The sequence below is a fragment of the Theobroma cacao genome, chromosome 5 (genome assembly GCF_000208745.1).
Source record: "Theobroma cacao cultivar B97-61/B2 chromosome 5, Criollo_cocoa_genome_V2, whole genome shotgun sequence".
Taxonomy (NCBI): Eukaryota; Viridiplantae; Streptophyta; class Magnoliopsida; order Malvales; family Malvaceae; genus Theobroma; species Theobroma cacao.
The window spans coordinates 1,673,053-1,688,978 of NC_030854.1; the positions used below are offsets into that span (position 1 = coordinate 1,673,053).

General features: G+C 37.8%; 4 protein-coding genes across 7 annotated transcripts; 2 read left to right on the forward strand and 2 right to left on the reverse strand.

Annotated features, from left to right (window-relative positions):
* LOC18597733 (protein FAR-RED-ELONGATED HYPOCOTYL 1-LIKE) lies at positions 195 to 3,903 on the forward strand. 4 transcript variants are annotated; one of them, XR_001928134.1, is made up of 4 exons: positions 195 to 376; positions 1,509 to 2,155; positions 3,110 to 3,226; positions 3,629 to 3,903. XR_001928134.1 is itself a non-coding variant. In XM_018121686.1 (3 exons), exons 1-3 carry the CDS (start codon positions 210 to 212, stop codon positions 3,709 to 3,711), a joined length of 897 nt encoding a protein of 298 aa, XP_017977175.1. In that variant the 5' UTR covers positions 195 to 209; the 3' UTR covers positions 3,712 to 3,903. The 4 variants fall into 4 exon arrangements, 3 of the variants coding, with proteins under 3 accessions (XP_017977175.1, XP_017977176.1, XP_007026982.2); XM_018121686.1 differs by lacking the exon at positions 3,110 to 3,226; XM_018121687.1 differs by lacking the exon at positions 3,629 to 3,903 and having other exon boundaries at positions 3,110 to 3,507.
* Positions 3,868 to 6,604, reverse strand: LOC18597734 (laccase-17). The gene is made up of 6 exons (XM_007026921.2): positions 6,409 to 6,604; positions 6,173 to 6,324; positions 5,822 to 6,066; positions 5,602 to 5,730; positions 4,364 to 5,323; positions 3,868 to 4,280 (listed from the first exon to the last, which is right to left on the reverse strand). Exons 1-6 carry the CDS (start codon positions 6,523 to 6,525, stop codon positions 4,150 to 4,152), a joined length of 1,734 nt encoding a protein of 577 aa, XP_007026983.2. The 5' UTR covers positions 6,526 to 6,604; the 3' UTR covers positions 3,868 to 4,149.
* Positions 9,627 to 10,109, reverse strand: LOC18597735. Its single transcript, XM_007026925.2, has one exon. The coding sequence runs from the start codon at positions 9,932 to 9,934 to the stop codon at positions 9,737 to 9,739; it is 198 nt and encodes a 65-aa protein (XP_007026987.1). The 5' UTR covers positions 9,935 to 10,109; the 3' UTR covers positions 9,627 to 9,736.
* LOC18597736 (probable WRKY transcription factor 49) lies at positions 13,374 to 15,486 on the forward strand. Its single transcript, XM_018121330.1, has 3 exons — positions 13,374 to 13,875; positions 13,973 to 14,119; positions 14,884 to 15,486. The coding sequence occupies exons 1-3, from the start codon at positions 13,625 to 13,627 to the stop codon at positions 15,383 to 15,385; spliced, it is 900 nt and encodes a 299-aa protein (XP_017976819.1). The 5' UTR covers positions 13,374 to 13,624; the 3' UTR covers positions 15,386 to 15,486.

The following is a 15,926-nucleotide window of genomic DNA, read 5'->3' on the forward strand; positions in this document are numbered from 1 at the left end:
ACTGGGGCCCTTCATGCACTGGCCATTGCGCCACCTCAGAAAAACTCACGTGGCCTTAGCATGGTCCTTATCTCAGTTATCAGGTCACGCGCTCTCTCAAAGTACAAAACAAACGCTTCGATTCAAAGCAGTTGAAAACAAGGTGTCAACAATTATTGGTTCGTGCTTCTCACGGTCACTGACTGAGAATTGAGAATTTATTCAACTGTATGCGCAGTGAAAAGAAAGCGGATTTATTCTCGGATATCCACGAAGAAGGCAAGAGGGTAGTCCGAAGTCTAGTTTCCTCATCGTCATCTGAAAGTTTCAGACTTTCCGCTGGTGTCTGTCAGGAAATGGAGGTAGATAACCAGACCAACCCATCACAGGTTAAGAGGTTTGGTTTCTGGGTCTTTAATTTCTTACCTTGTTTGCTCTTGTTTTGTTTTAATGATTTGTAGTTCATTAGTTTCATGTGCTAAGTTAGTTACTTACCTTTCTTCAAATAATGGAACCTCTTCTTTTCTGATGCCCAGCATCCTTTTGAACTTGTTTTTGCTTGCGAATCAGCTAACGCCTTGACCAAACTGAGAATCATTTCGAGTTTTGACGGAGGATTTAGTTTGCATGTGGGAGTCATGACTATGGGTGTTGGTTATTAGTTTGATCCTTTGCTGGTGATTAATTCAGCCACTGCCATTTACCAGCTAGGCTTCTCTCTGTTGTAAGAGGTTTTACCGTTTTAGCTTATTCTCCTGGATTTCGGCAAGTTATTCATTGTGCTTGATCATGAACTAGATGTTTTGTTCTGTTCATTATTTGGATCTAGTTCTTACCTTCAAAAAAAAAAAAAGAACCAGGCATGGTGATGAACTCTGTCGCCTGCTATCTTCAGGTGTTAAGTCTTTTGTTGAAGAAATAACCTTTTCTTTTCCGATCTTCTCAAGGACCCTTAAAGACAGCATTTTTAAACCGAAGGACAGTATTTGAATTAACATAATTCTTCTTTAAGATTAAGGATGATGTCTATAATTCCTTGTCTTTCATTGCTTTTGATAGTATGGAGGTGAATGATGCACTGTGCTTCTCGATATAGATGACCTGATCCCAATCCCCTATCCCTTGCATCCAACCCTTATTCTTAATGTTCGAATTTGAAGCCTCCAAGTTGAACATCTCAAGATCTAATCATTTGGTTGCCCCTTGGGACAAAATACCAATTTTCATAACAAAGAAAAATACTATTAATTCTTTGATGGTATCGTTTCTGCTTATGTAGTTATCATTTAGAGGTTATACTAAATTTTAGGTATTGTAACTTGTCTGGTTTTCAAACCTTAATGGGGCCAAAGAGAATTAATCGCTGAGGCATCTTGAATATTTTTATATGTTATGAGTTTTGATCAGAAAATGAGAAAGAAAGTTGATCTTCTAAGTAGATTTTGGATACATCATTGCGGCATCTAGCCTCTTACCTGCAAAGTACCTCTCCCTCTTTTTCCTATTTCCATTTCTGTTTTCGTATTCAGCTTGCTCAATGGGTCAGTGAACATTGTTGACTTTAACAAGAAAAGAAAGTTAGAGGCTGAGCAGTTGGGCTTGCCTATATCAAAGCATCAATGTTGGAATCGGAGCTTACCATCGAAGCCTCCTACATTTAGCAGTATCCAGGAAATAAAGGGGTTTAGTCCATGCACTTTCAAAGGAAAGGGAGGGGCCGCTTATGATGTATCCGAAACTGGATCGGCAAAAGATAGCAATAGCTTTGCTGAAGACTCTGACTGTGCAATGTCTGTGCATGATGAAGCTAAATTTGGAACAGAGGACACAAAGTATTTACTATATGGCAGAGCTTCCTCCTCATCTTCTGATTGGGGATCCAACTCCCAAGGTTCCCTTTATTCTTCAGATAGTACAACAGTAGCGTCAAGGAGTGTTGACAAAGAAGTACTATCTTCTCCTGGTGGGGAGCCTGAGCCTGCTGATGTTGAACTAGCTGACAATCTTGAGGAGTCCCTTGTAGAGTATGGAAGTCATATAGATTACATCTACTCAGGATACGGAAACTACCCCATAGAGGAATACCGAGATAAGGAAATTGAAGAAATTCTCAACACCAATGGGGCAAATCCAAATGTTTATGTTCTTTCATCTGGAAGATGGAGTGCCAAACAAGGTAATTCTGTTATGCTTTGAAAATATGTACACATTGATAGGAGATTTATGAGCATGCATGTGATGTAGGGGCATTTGGGGGGATGACAAAGTATGCTATCCTGTAGTTAATCATGCACTGCATATACAATGTGACTTTTTGAACGGTATTAAATTTGGTTTTCCCTCATATACTGAAAGGAGAAGTGTACTTTTTACTTTAATGCAGAGGCTCCACAAACTGCTAGGAAACCAACCATTGATCAAGAATTTGAGCAGTATTTTTCTACGCTTATGCTCTAGAGGAGAGTACTTCAATCTGAATGTCTAAGCTGTGTATATAATGTTTTATATGGCTTGACATTAAAGTCAAAATGTAAAAATTGGCTTGTTTTTTGTGGTTGTCTAATTAACAATTTGCAAGAGATTTGAGGTAACTTTACCTTTGTCTCTCCCATCTTAAAGCCAACTTTGGTTCGGGTGTATATATTTTTTTATAGTAATAAAATGTTGGTTTCATGCAGCTATTATAAGTACTCTTTTTTCTTTCTCATTCATCTTTCTATTGCTTTTACTCGTTGAATGTTCGTGCTTCTTACTGTGGGATCCCAATTCCCACTGACTCAAACATGAGGGGTGCTGCCTTCAAGTATGCTGGAGGGTATATATCAGTTCTGCATTTTTTTTTTTTGACAGATAAAATGTTAGATCCTTTCCACCATAATTCTTCATGTTTTGTCAGCTTTTGTTTGGTTCATTAGTTTGTTCCATAAATATGTATAACTAACATGTTTACAGATGAAGTTGATGGATTGTAAAGCTAGTTTTTCTGGACATATACTTGTATGCTTGATTGCAAGCTACTTTCATGCATGGGATTTGCCTTTTAAAAAGGATAAATTATGTCATGCACAGTCCAAATTTGATCACTCACCTTTTTGTTTTGTTTGATTATGTATATTATGTTTACTTGCAGATGCTTTCGTTAGTTCAGTCTTGTTGCACATGCTTGGTTACTAGGGCCTTCTCAGATGTTATCAGCTGTAGTTTTCCTTGCTTCTGTCTTGAATCTGATCATTCAATCAAAGTGGAGGTGCATAACTGACAAACCAAAATTTGATCTGTAAACTGTACATTCATCTTTCTCTTTTGGCAGAGTAAACTAAACTTCACCAGTTCAGATAGAAGCTTATTTTATTAGTGGCTGAAATCTTCTCTTGCTGTCTTTCAATAACGTCATGATAATCAAAATTAATCTAGAGTTATGAACTATGTTGTTGAATTGTGTAGTGAAAAGGCAACAATCTTGAAAGACAGCTTTTTGCTATCTCTTTTATGGTGCAAAACGTGGTGCTGAGGGTTTTCTGATTTTAAGTTGATACCCATCATAAAATATTCGACAGACCTAGTGGCCTGGACTTTATTCTTTACATAGCTGGCTATCATGTCCAGTGATGAGTTTCATTGCTCACATTGCATGCTGTCCTAACTGCAGGATTGTTACTAAGAAGATTCAACGTGGTCAAACAGGACTGGAGTTTGTACTCCCATGCCAGCATGAGATGCTGCAGTACCTGATCATCTGCAACGTTCTTTTAACCATGGATGTCAAGTTTAGGTGGAAGCAATTAGATCAACTTTTGTTTGCAGCAAACTATTAATGATAGCAGCAAGGAAAGTAATTGCGGTAGGATGATAGTTGAACTTAATATTAAAATGAGAGAAACATGTAAATTAAATGAAATAAATCCATCGGATGTGTACACCTCAGCTGCTGTTCATTCCCTCAACCAACCATCCACTCATCCATCCGTCAATGACACACGTTCAACATCAAAGGAAACGAAGAAACCATGCCCCCCCTTTCCTTAGTTAGACACGCAACGAAAAGGAATTGCATAAAAATCAAGTGACAAATTTTTAAAAGTTCAGACGAATTCAGAAACACTCAAAATGGTACAAAAAAGGAAAATTGGATAGCCCTCGGGCAGTCGGAACAACAATGAATACTCAGAATCAACACTGTGGAAGATCAGACGGTGGTGGCTGCAACTTCTGATTTGGTTGCGGCCCATCCAAGACTATCCATGCCATTTTCAGTCCCCAGCTTGTGTGGACATCCAGGTGACAGTGCATGAACCACACCCCTGTTACCATGTCAAACAAATTATGTAAGAAAATTATCGTTTTTGGCTTATTTGTCGAGGGAAAAGGGGAAACAGATTAGTACCTGGGTTGTCCGCGAAGAACCGAATGGCTAGCCAACCACCAGCAGGAACACCAGCTGTATTCCTCTCCATGGGGTCGACAAGATTGAACTTGGCCGGGTCCTTATTTGGATCAAAGTTGCCAAAACCTTGTCCAACAACGAAGAAATTGTATCCATGAAGATGAAGTGGGTGACTCTCAGCACCGAGAATGCTAGTGTCCTGCATCACCAGCTCTACACTCGTGTTAAATGGCAGCACCACCGTGCGTGTGCCATTCATCACATTTGTGTTATTTGGTGGTGTGCCAGTATAATTAAAAGGAATTAAGGGTTGTGTAGGAAAATCTGTAGTGTAAACTCCATTTTGTCCAAAGTAGTAAGCTTGGAGAATAGCCACAGATGGGAGTGCAAATGACATATTGTTGACTGAAGCAGCAAATTTGCTTGAATTGTTAGGTCCTTGGCAGGTTGTGTTTTGAGGGCAGGGGCTCGTCCCAAGTCCTACAGTGAAGAAAAATTTCTTGTCCACAGTTTTTGGTACGTTAGCAGGGAATTTAGCATTGGCCAAGCTACGGAATTTCCCTGTAAAGTTTGCAACAAATGCTGTGGCATTAATAGGAGGGAGGGTTGGTTGAAGTAAGGTAAGGTTTTTAGAGGATTTGTGATGTTTTGGATGTTCATATTCAAGAATTCCCACAGTGGTGGAGTTATCAATGGTGCCTTGGCCAGTGAAGTAAGGTCTAGCAGCCATGAGGAAGGAGGCATTGGGGAATTCAGGCTTGGTTTTGAGGAGAACGTTTGTGGTTTGGCCTGGCGTGATGAGGAGCTTGTCAGTTTCGAAAGGTTTGGTATATATGGCGTCTCCTTCGACCACCGTCACGGTGTGGTTGGCGATGCTGAAGAAAAGCTCATCGTTGAGTGCAGCGTTGATTAACCGGAGGAGATATGTCTTTCCTGGCTTCACCTTCAGCTTATATGTGTCTGCAACACCCATACAGTAACAACAACGTTAAACTCAAACTTGCATGGATGGCTTAATTTACATTGGAAAATCGTCATCACACCAACTTAGCCCCGCCTGTTTCAGGATGTTAACCTTGCTTTTTTAACAAAACCTGTGAACTTTACACTAACTGCAGTCTTCCTAACAACCTTTTGACGAATCTTTCGAGGCTAACCACGTTGTCCCAAAAAGAACTAAAGCTAAAGCAAACCTGTCCATTTCACAAAACTTGTTTATTCTTAGCATTAACTGATACCTTTGGAAGAACAGTTGTAGAGTGGCCCTGGAAGACTATTGATGGTATATGCATCAGAAACATTAGGTGCAGCTCCTGTCTGGAGTGCCTGGCTGATTATAGCTTCTGGGTCTGTATTGAACCACTCTCCTGAAAATACCAAACTCATGCAGATACCAAGTTTTAGAATACCTAAAGCCATAAAGTTAATGCTTATGGCTACATTATGCCAATTTCTTACCAAACAAGATCGTGACTTCCTTGTGGGGTTTCACGAATGGGTAAGATTCGTTGCGCTTTGGGAGGATGATGATCGGTCCATAGATCGTCGCTCTCAACCAGGAGATGTGAGCATGCCATAAGAGAGTTCCTCTTTGTCCTGTGATTGTGAAGTTGTAGATGTATGACTGGTTTGTTTGTATGGGACACTGTGTTACGTAAGAAGGTCCATCCGCCCATCCAGTCGTAAGCTGTCTAATCCCATGCCTGTTTCCCATATAAAAATAAAAGAAAAATTAAAAAATAACCAAATTACTAAGAGTTTAACAGTACTATCCAATGCATCAACAGAAATGGAAGCAAAGATTCATACCAGTGAATGGAAATATTGTTTGAAATATGGTTAACCACCTTAACGATCACTCTGTCACCTTCCCTTGCCACTAACCGAGGCCCTGGGAACTGTCTGTTCACAGTCAGAATGGTCCTTGTGTGGCATAGTCTTGTAACATTGTGGTAGTCAATCTTAATCAACATTGAACAAGCAAAAGTAAGAACATCAGACTAGAAAAAACGAAGCTCAAAAGAGAAAAAAGTCCAATGGTGTACATTGAAAGTGTAGTGCCTCGTTTCGCCTGCCACATTCTCCAGCAATAACAGTAGAACAAAGAAAGAAAACAGCATTGCCATGGAAGGAAATGAAGGAATTGGATGTGAGGTTGCCATTTCTTCCTTGCACCTTGGTGACTTGGTGAAGAAACAACTAGTTTTGAAGAGCAATAGCTAAGCTGAATGCAAGGCTACAAATGAGGAAGGTGCAATTATATAGGCAAATAATAATTGCTGATTAGGTACTAAGGTTTTCATTTTCATTGATGAGTTACACGCCCCACTGTTGAGATGGTGTGATCCGCTTTGCTGTTGGTCGAGCTGAATTTTAGAGTGCTGATAAAGTAAGATTTTTCTTTAACCATTTTAAGTTAATTTTGATTACCCGAATGACTTTTGGTCCTTTCCAAGGACGATAACAGGTGGATTATACACATCATAATCCACAGTTAAAGCCCACTTAATTGTCCTTAATATGCAATTAAAGAAAAGTCAAATTACTACTATGTATGTACACAAGCAAATTATTCAGCAATCAGCACTGACACAAGAAAGTCAAATAAGCAACCTGACCTTCTAATCACCTATATGCCATATGTCAAATCTAGCAAAAAATCCTCCTAACTTATTATTATTAAAAGGGTGATAATATCATATACATCAAATTTTACAAAAATTGTAATCAAAGATTTCTTCATGTACTGTTAATTAGTTTTAAATTAAATACTTAAAACAAACATTTTATTCATTGTTATTTTTTCTATAATTCGTGTCACATAATAAATCTGTAATTTTTATATACAATGGGCAATATTGGTGTGTATTGAATTTCGTATAATGCAGTTCAATGATAGTATAAAAATCTTGGATCTATGCGTTAGGGCAGGAGCCAGCTGGTGACATATTGCTAACATTTTGTTTATAGTTGTAGTATATTTCTCAGAAGTATGACAATTGTTTGCTCTTTGTCAATGGACATTCAGATGTACAAACCCAGAAAAGCTGCTTTTGTCACCCTTACAACAACAACCACTTGGCAGAAATATCAGACAAAATTTTGCTTAAGGTAATGCAGGATAATCTGTACGTTCTTCAGTGCAGTTTCATTCTCACCAACTACTGATAAGATAGGGGTAGTTTTACATAGACTTTTACATTTTTTTTCAAAGCTTCTGACATTGAAATGAAACCTGAAGAACCTATTTCATTGGTATTTAAGGATCATTAATCGTTAGAACTTTTAAAGCTTGGGTTGTTCTAACCTACCTACTTTACTTGCATTCCAATTTCCCTGGAGAATTTTTTCCTCTCTCCACAGTATCAAATTATCAGAAATTCTTGGTAGGATGGGAACATATCAGGGCAGGGGAGAGGAGAGGCAATGCCAACATTGCTTTGTCAGGGTTCGTGTATGCAGTCTCTGGGTACTTTTCAGGATTTGAATTTGTTTTGGCAATTAATGGTCTTTAATTAGCTTGCATAAGAACCAAACTGAATTCTAGAAACACAAAAAAGGGTATCTGATGGAAATTTCAAACATGGATTAAGAGGGGGCCATGGCTTATTGGAGAGCCAGGTTTGTTGCAGGGATGTGCTACTTGTTACCGTATTCTCAAGGTACTTCCTACTTCCCTTGTTTCTGAATCCTTAAGAGCCTTGACCAATTGGACCTCCCCTCAACTATTTTGGCTTTGAAACTAAGGAATAAAATTGTCACCATATTATTAAATTATTTCCATGTAGAGCAAACATTAATGTCATATTGCTAAACATCAGTTTCTCGTTCATCCCTTGTCATTCTTCCACAAAACAGTGGTGGGATACATCGCCTCGTTGGGTCAGCCAAGCCAGCAAATGGTTATAGGACACAACAGAATATTCCCACTTCTTTCCCTTTTTTGTTTATGTTCAATCCTTTTCTTCATATGTTGCAACCGCAAGCTTTGAACGAAACAAAGAACGCTTGGAAACTACAAAAACATTGACAAACGTGTGTTGAAAACCAGACCTTGCGAGGTTGAATCAAAGCAAAAAGACCAGAGATAAGACATCGGTTATGTTGGTTTAGTTGGCAATGCTCCTTTACTGCCAACTCGTCCGGAGAGAACGATGTGCCATCCGATCCACTGCCACCCCCTGAAAACGACTGATATCTGCCTCCTTGAAAAAGGGGTTGGATTGCTAGAACCATCCATGGTTTCAGGTGCGATTTACACAAGGTATACTAGCAAAGTGAAAATCAAGGGTCGTGATCAAACAAGCTCAAGTGCTTCAATTGCTTGCCCTGTGAACAAAATTGATTGGTCAAACAGTCAAACCTATAAATCTTCGAAATCACTGGTTAAAAATTTGGGAGATTTTTACAGGCCAGAGCTGTAGACATAGCCTGGTTCAGCAAGTAGGGGAAAGATACCATCTTTATCTCTCTCTCTTTCAGTACAATGATTAGTATAATTACAGATTAAGCTGAAAAATTATTATTAATCTTCCCCAAGACTATTGTTTTAAGGTGGGGTTGCAACCTCAATCCTCAAATGCAGACATGTTCTGCCATTGCCCCACAACATTGAAGCAAAACCATGTTTTTCATTGAACAGTTACATCAGAGATTTGAAATTCAGAGAGGAAGACAAATTGTTATCAGAAATTTAAACTCTTCAGAGCTCTTTGTTTGGGATTTCATTGGATTACCCAAAGTTTATATACACTTATCTCTGACAGGATTCACATTTCCCAAATCCCAGCTTTGCCAGCTATTGTCTCGGGCGGGAAAATCCTTGCCCTGACAACAACCAAAGATTCCCACTATCCAAACAATATTAAAACAAACAAAAAATGATAGCCCCCAAAGGCCAAACATTCATGGGAGTAATTGGAAGATGAACATTTCCAAAGATTACATCTTTTTGAGATAAAATTTCCAACAATTTTAGCTTGAAATTGGCTACAATAATCAGCAGAATTAGCATCACCCATCCATAATACTAACAATTAAAAGTGATGGACAAAGATTTTGCTATCAATTTTAAACAAAGAAAGTTTCTTTTCATGTTAAAAAGGTGCATTAACTCATTAGTAAACTTTGGCATTCATGCTGACATTATTCATAACCTTAGAACAAAAGGAAACAGAAGAGGATTCAACAAAGGTCGATTGACATAAAGAAGACAATAGCAAAGAAAATAAAAATAATACAAATAAATCAATTTCTTCTACATTACGAATTTGGAAGAAAATAGAAACTAATATTACAACTCCTAAAATCATATATTTACGATTAAAATCTTTTTTTTTTTGGAAAAAAAAATGATGCGAAGTCTTTGAACCACTAAGCACAAGCTTCGCGCCTAGGCTGCAAAGTGAAGAGAGAATCGAGATCAGGCGGCTGGAAGTAACCGTTCTTTGGTGGCTCCCTCTTAGCTCCGCCTGGCGATTTCTTCCTCGGCGGCGGTGGACAATGAAACGCCACCGGAATTCGATGCTTCGGCGTCGTGCAGCCTTCTTCTATCGAACTAGAACTCTCCATTTCTCCCGAAAACCTTTGCGAAAAGCTGAAACCTGGAAGACTTGTGACGATTTAAATGAGAAAAAATTTGAATTCCGTTTTAAATTTTTGAAAATTTGAAAAACTGGTGGGAGAGGCAAAGCAAAATGGGGAATGTTCGTGGAATCGTGTGGGCGGTTTTTTGTTTGATGGGGCGGGGAAGGGGATCATCATACGCTGTTGAAATAGAAAAGACTGGGTGAATTTTCTGCTCGTGGGGTGGGGACGGGTGACAGCCAAGCAGGAGCGAGTTGGGGCGACGTGGCGGACTATGAGTGGTTCGATTAATCTACGTGTGGTATACGTGGCCCACGTCGAATCCGCCTTACATTGGTTTGTGGGCGCCTTTTTTGAATAAGCGCGGCGCCCCCGACTTGGGTCGGTGTTTGCGCGGGAAAATCTGCTGCTTTAAATCTTGACCGCCCGTTTTTGGGCTTTTGTTTTTTATTTTTTTCAGTTTTTTTCCTTTTTTAAATCGGATTTATGGTCAGGATATGAGTCGGTGGCCATCAATTGGTAGACTGTCTCTGGCCTGAAACGCTGTCAATGGGCCCACCGGTGACTAATTAAATAGTAAGATAAACCTTGGGCCCGCAGTTCATGGGCTTGAGATTGAAGTAATATTTGAGCTGCAGCAGAGACTGGAATGAGTAGACCAAGCCAGCCCATTTAAGTTACCAAAGGTGTGAACTATTTTGATATGAAAAAGCCTTTGGACACTCACTATTCCTTGGGCATAACTTCTTGAACATGAAACCAGAGTAAAGCCCAAACGTTGATTAAGAAAAAAGAATTTTAAATTTCTATGAATGGTGATAAAATTACACAAATGGTCACTAAATTTTCACAAAATTTTCTTTTTAATTATTGAACTTTAATTTGTCCCAACTATGTTATTAAAGTTTACTAACTATATCAAATATGATCATCCTAACAGATTTTATCCAATCAAATAATGAAAAAATGACGTGGTCGTTATATAAACTACAACATTAATCAAAATAAAATAATAAAATTTTAGGATTTTAAGTATTTTTTTATTTGAAAATCAAAATTATATATATAAAGAATGAAGACAAGGAAAAAAATGAATTGGGTTTTGATTGATTTGATCGTAAAATACGTGACAGTTACTATTTTTTTATCACTTAATTGGATGGAATCTATAAGAATGAGGACATCTAATATAGTTGGCAAATTTTAATGACCAATTTGAGACAAATTAAAGTTTAATAACCACAATGAGAATTTTATGAAAGTTTACCACCCATAACGTAATTTTCTCTACAAAAGATTAATAACAAGTTTTGAAGATTTAAAACTTTAAAAATCAAAACTAGTCGAGAAGAATTATGTCTAAGACACTAAACAAACATTTAGAGTTGGATTATAACTAGATATTTATATATCAAAACCAATGTAAGACGTTAAGACTTAATTCTATTTTTATCTTTGACATTTAAATCAATAAAATATGTAAATAATGATAGAACACGTGTTTAAAATAACATCATCTTAATCATATATTTATTTAAGTATTAATTAGATCAAACTACACTTAATTTATAACTAAACAATTTACAAATCAAATTATCAAAGACATTTGCAACTCTTTCGTTAGGGTCATACCTAAATTTGAATTAAGAATGGACCCGGTTTTTGTTTTGCACCAACATGGTTTTGTTGGGAATGGAACACGGGTTCGGACACGGAGTGACGGGACAGGTCAAACTGCTCCATTTCGTCCAATCACGTGAAATTTTGACCACGAAGTGGGGGGTGCCTCAAGGTCAAGGATCCCCCAATCCACACACGTGTCCCTAAAATCACGGGCCCTATGGTCCCACATCATAAGGGTTGACTTTAGAGAAAACGTTCGCAAAGATTTGGTGCCTTGTTTTTAGATGAACCTGCGCCCACCTCAGTCTTTGGCCGCTAGCCCCCTTTGGCTCTCTGCACCAGCCAGGGAGCAAACGCAAGCAGCTAAACCTAAGCCCACTCTGACAGTCAAAACCATTTTTGTCTTCAACGTTTGCCCTTTGGGTTTTCTAGGATTCACAAAGTCAAAGCCGAATAGCTACAAAACTTCCCTCACTCTGAAGCAAACTACTCGGAAACCGTCTCTTTTTGAAGATAAACTTTGTTGTTGGTTTGGTTTTTTGATCAGTTTTTGGTATGGAAATGGAAACAGAGGAGATTGCTCCCCCCATTAAAAGGATTAGATTTTGATTGTCTGCTTCTGCTGAATGCCTATCAGAGCTCTCTGCCCATGGCATTATTGCTCCAGCTTTGAGCATCTTGGATGATCATCTTCATTGATGATCTTGGTATGTATAATTTTTGGGATTGGTTTGACCTTATCAAGTGTAATGTTTAGTCACCTTTTCATATTTAATTAAAATTTTTGTTTTATGGGTAAGTTTATAAACGTAAGTGCTACACACTTTGTATCAAAATTTTAAATAAATATTTAAATTAAAATAAATTGATAAGAAAAATTAGTATTTACTTATCAGTTATCACAATTCTCCTAAAGCCACCTAATTATCACAATCTAGTTAAGTAATAGTTGATTCTCAACTGCCTAAAGGTTACAATGATACAAAGGATATAAATAAACTTGTGCTTAATTAATTGTGAAGGTATATGTTTATACATTCTTTAGTGGTTGACTCTTGCTTTGGTTGAAGCTGGGGTCAAGCGTCCGGTGGCTTTGGTCCACCTTAGATGCATCTATCCCAATCAAAACAACGTAAGAAGACAAAACCGGCACTAAATGAAAATACAGAGAATCCGGCAAAGTTTAGAGACAAGCAGCTTAAAATATTGACAGGGCCATCCATGGCAGCTAAGCATGAAAAACCGGTTTGAATATGCCAAAACCTTTGTAGTTTCTTCCTCTTTACCTTTTTCTCATTTTACATGCTAATGGTGATTAATTTGCAGCTAAATCAAATACTATGGTTAAAACTAATTATGAAGAGCAAAACATAACCAATTATTGAAGCAGTGAGATAAAAATTGATCTCACGTATGTTAATTTAAGGGTATTTTGAACATATACATATATAACGTGAGGTTTTTTTTTTATTACTAATTGATTTTAAATTTGATACTTATTTTAAAGATTCAATATAATATTAAAGTAAATGTTATCTTTCTTTTAAGTTTTTTTTTTCCGTAATTCATGTCACATGATAAGTATATATTCCTTATTTATGAGGAGAGTATTGAAGTAGTAAAATGATAAGATCCTAACACTGCCAAATACCAATTACCTTCTGCATGCAAAGAGCCCATTAAGAAAATAATGAGGGGGTGACCCAGGGGTACAGTTAACCAAAAATGTAACAACTACAGGGCAGGAAATCCTTATGGCAAAGTCAACATATATTTGTACACCTCTTATCAACTTATCTTCACAAACAGAAGCCTAGCATCTCTTAATTTAAAGTCAAGAGGGCTCCTCAGATATAAAAACTATAACGTCACAAACTTCCTTCAATTCATCTGCTCCACTCTCTCAACTATTCTTTCCTATAAATTTTTGTTCTTGCTTGCTAGTAATTCCATTACCTTATTCGGCTGCTTCTTCTTCCTTTTGTGACGGCCAAGTTTAGTTCTTCTTGGTTTAATGCAAGGCTTAAGTTAGTTGTCTGTAAGAGTGCTGTAATGGAGAATGGTCAGGAGAAGGCTTGGTTTGATGACTCCGAAGATGAACTTGTGAGAGAGCTTCTTGATGATGAGACTCCGTTCTTTGTCCTACCTCAAGAGACTGTTCAACCCGAATCAAAAACTTCAGAAGAAGAAGCTACTAAACGACTCCTCTCCACCCTCTATTCAGGGCCAAGGATTGAAGATATCGAGAATGCTTTATCAGTGCCAACCTGGAAGGATCAATCCCAAGCACAAGAGCAAACCAGGTTTAATTAATTTGGATTCCCTTGGGTTTTTTTGTTGCTTTTTAAGTGATAGTTTTATGATATTTGGTATTAAATGAAATGAACAATCTTTTTGCAGACTCAATTCAATCCTGGATAGAGGTTTGAGTAAGATAGAGAATAAGTATACCCTGAAGATAAAATGCTGTGGCAATGGCATGGCAGATGATGGATATAAATGGAGGAAATATGGGCAAAAATCGATCAAAAACAGCCCAAATCCAAGGTACCTATCTTTCCAGCTGGCTTTCTGATCTTTTTCTTATCTGTCAGTCATCACCTTCCTTAGATTTCTCTTTGGAGAATCTATAGGAAAGTCCAAATCCTCAATAAAACCGTATACTTGACTGAACGTATATCAGCTCTTTTCCCTTCTTCTTAGTGGCACTTCTGTGCAAAACGGTCTCACCTCATCAAACCATGTTCCAATCTGCTTATCGAATGTGCAAACATTTCTTATTCAAGCAACTGAATGCGTTCAGTTTCTTCTAATAGAAGTAATTTCTTCAATGACAGGAAAGCTCTAAAACAGTTTCCATGGTGGGAAGTTTATCTGCTGCATACTGTTCATACAGATTCTTAATTAGTATTGTCATGCATTGTAGGTACTATCTAATTTATGGCCTCTCTTTCCTTGCCTCCCACAAAGTAAACAAGATGCATGAGAGGCGGATAAAAGAAAGTACTCAAAAACATTTTTGCGATGTATATAAATTTCTTCAAGCTTTCACTTCACCCAACCCTCCTGACAGGGATGGATAAATGGAAAGATCAAGCACATGACAAGCATCATACGACAATATCCCCCTTCGACAAGTCTTCAAATTGGATTTGACAATGCCATCAGTTTCTTTGGGACCTATGCTTAATGAGCTTTGCACTTAAAGCCCATGTCCTAGTCCTTTCGCCATAATTATCCCCACCCAGATCATGAATACTTACTAGTATTAATCAGTATGTGATTTTTTCCTTGAATTTGGCATGAAACAGGAGCTATTACAAGTGCACGAACCCAAGATGCAGCGCAAAGAAGCAAGTGGAGAGGTCGAGAGATGACCCAGACACACTCATCATCACCTACGAAGGGCTTCACCTACACTTTCCCTACCCATATTTCTCACTCGACCCGCCTCTCCAAGATGATTCACTAACCAAGAAGCCCAAGAAGGCCATTTCAGAAGCTGAATCGCAGGCTTTTGGAGCTTCACAAACGACGGAGACGCAAGCAGCAAATATCAACTGTGAGCCATTGCCAAGCTCGTTCGAGGGCTGCGCTCAAGGAATAGCTTTGGAAGGATTTAGCCAACAAGGGTTGCTTGAAGATGTGGTACCGTGGATGATAAGGAATCCATCACGCAACAATATCTCCTCCAACTCTTCTTCTTGCTCGTCTTCCCACTCACGTTCTCCTCCTGCTTCACCTTCTTCTGTGTCTTGGACTCCTAATTATAAAACCTTTTTTGATATAGGCATAAACTCTAGCATTAGGTGAATGTCCTTAGTGGGTTGAAAACCCAATTAAACTATATATAGTAGTCCCCATCAATGTTAATTATATTCTGCTCTTGTAATATCAAATTAACTATTTTAGAATCTAATTTTTGTGTTTTTTTCCCTCAATCCTCTTACTCCTAATCAAGGTTGATTTGCATTCTAAAATCATTTTAAAGTCAATTAACATTTTTGAATAAGTATGTTTAAATTGAGAATATATTTTGATAATTTTACTACAGCCTAACTCCTTATGAGAATAAGATACACATGGTGCTAATTATGAAAAAAAAATTTCACAAAATGCTAATCGGAAAAAAAAATTATAATGTGTCATGTGAAAAAAAATTAAAATTATAAGAGATATAAATAAAGTTTATATATCTTTTTTTTTATTTGTGAAACGGGGAGTTTGAGTCCATAAAAATGACCGGTTTAGAATTGGTCCAGGTAGAAGGGAAAAGGCCTGGAAAAGCCCAAAATTTGACCCAATAAAGAACCCAAATTCCTTTCTTGGGCCCATTTAATCCAATAGTAAATTT

Excerpts from the sequence above, each read along its gene's own strand:
- LOC18597734 (XM_007026921.2), bottom strand. The coding sequence starts at position 6,525 with ATGGCAACCTCACATCCAATTCCTTCATTTCCTTCCATGGCAATGCTG. Across the intron at positions 5,731-5,821 it reads GGAAGTCACGATCTTGTTTG|GAGAGTGGTTCAATACAGAC; the intron begins GTAAGAAATTGG and ends TGGTATTTTCAG. Across the intron at positions 4,281-4,363 it reads GTTCTTCGCGGACAACCCAG|GGGTGTGGTTCATGCACTGT; the intron begins GTACTAATCTGT and ends ACATGGTAACAG.
- LOC18597735 (XM_007026925.2), bottom strand. The coding sequence starts at position 9,934 with ATGGAGAGTTCTAGTTCGATAGAAGAAGGCTGCACGACGCCGAAGCAT.
- LOC18597733 (XM_018121686.1), top strand. The coding sequence starts at position 210 with ATGCGCAGTGAAAAGAAAGCGGATTTATTCTCGGATATCCACGAAGAA. Across the intron at positions 377-1,508 it reads AACCCATCACAGGTTAAGAG|CTTGCTCAATGGGTCAGTGA; the intron begins GTTTGGTTTCTG and ends TTTCGTATTCAG. Across the intron at positions 2,156-3,628 it reads AAGATGGAGTGCCAAACAAG|GATTGTTACTAAGAAGATTC; the intron begins GTAATTCTGTTA and ends TCCTAACTGCAG.
- LOC18597736 (XM_018121330.1), top strand. The coding sequence starts at position 13,625 with ATGGAGAATGGTCAGGAGAAGGCTTGGTTTGATGACTCCGAAGATGAA. Across the intron at positions 13,876-13,972 it reads CAAGCACAAGAGCAAACCAG|ACTCAATTCAATCCTGGATA; the intron begins GTTTAATTAATT and ends ATCTTTTTGCAG. Across the intron at positions 14,120-14,883 it reads AAAAACAGCCCAAATCCAAG|GAGCTATTACAAGTGCACGA; the intron begins GTACCTATCTTT and ends GGCATGAAACAG.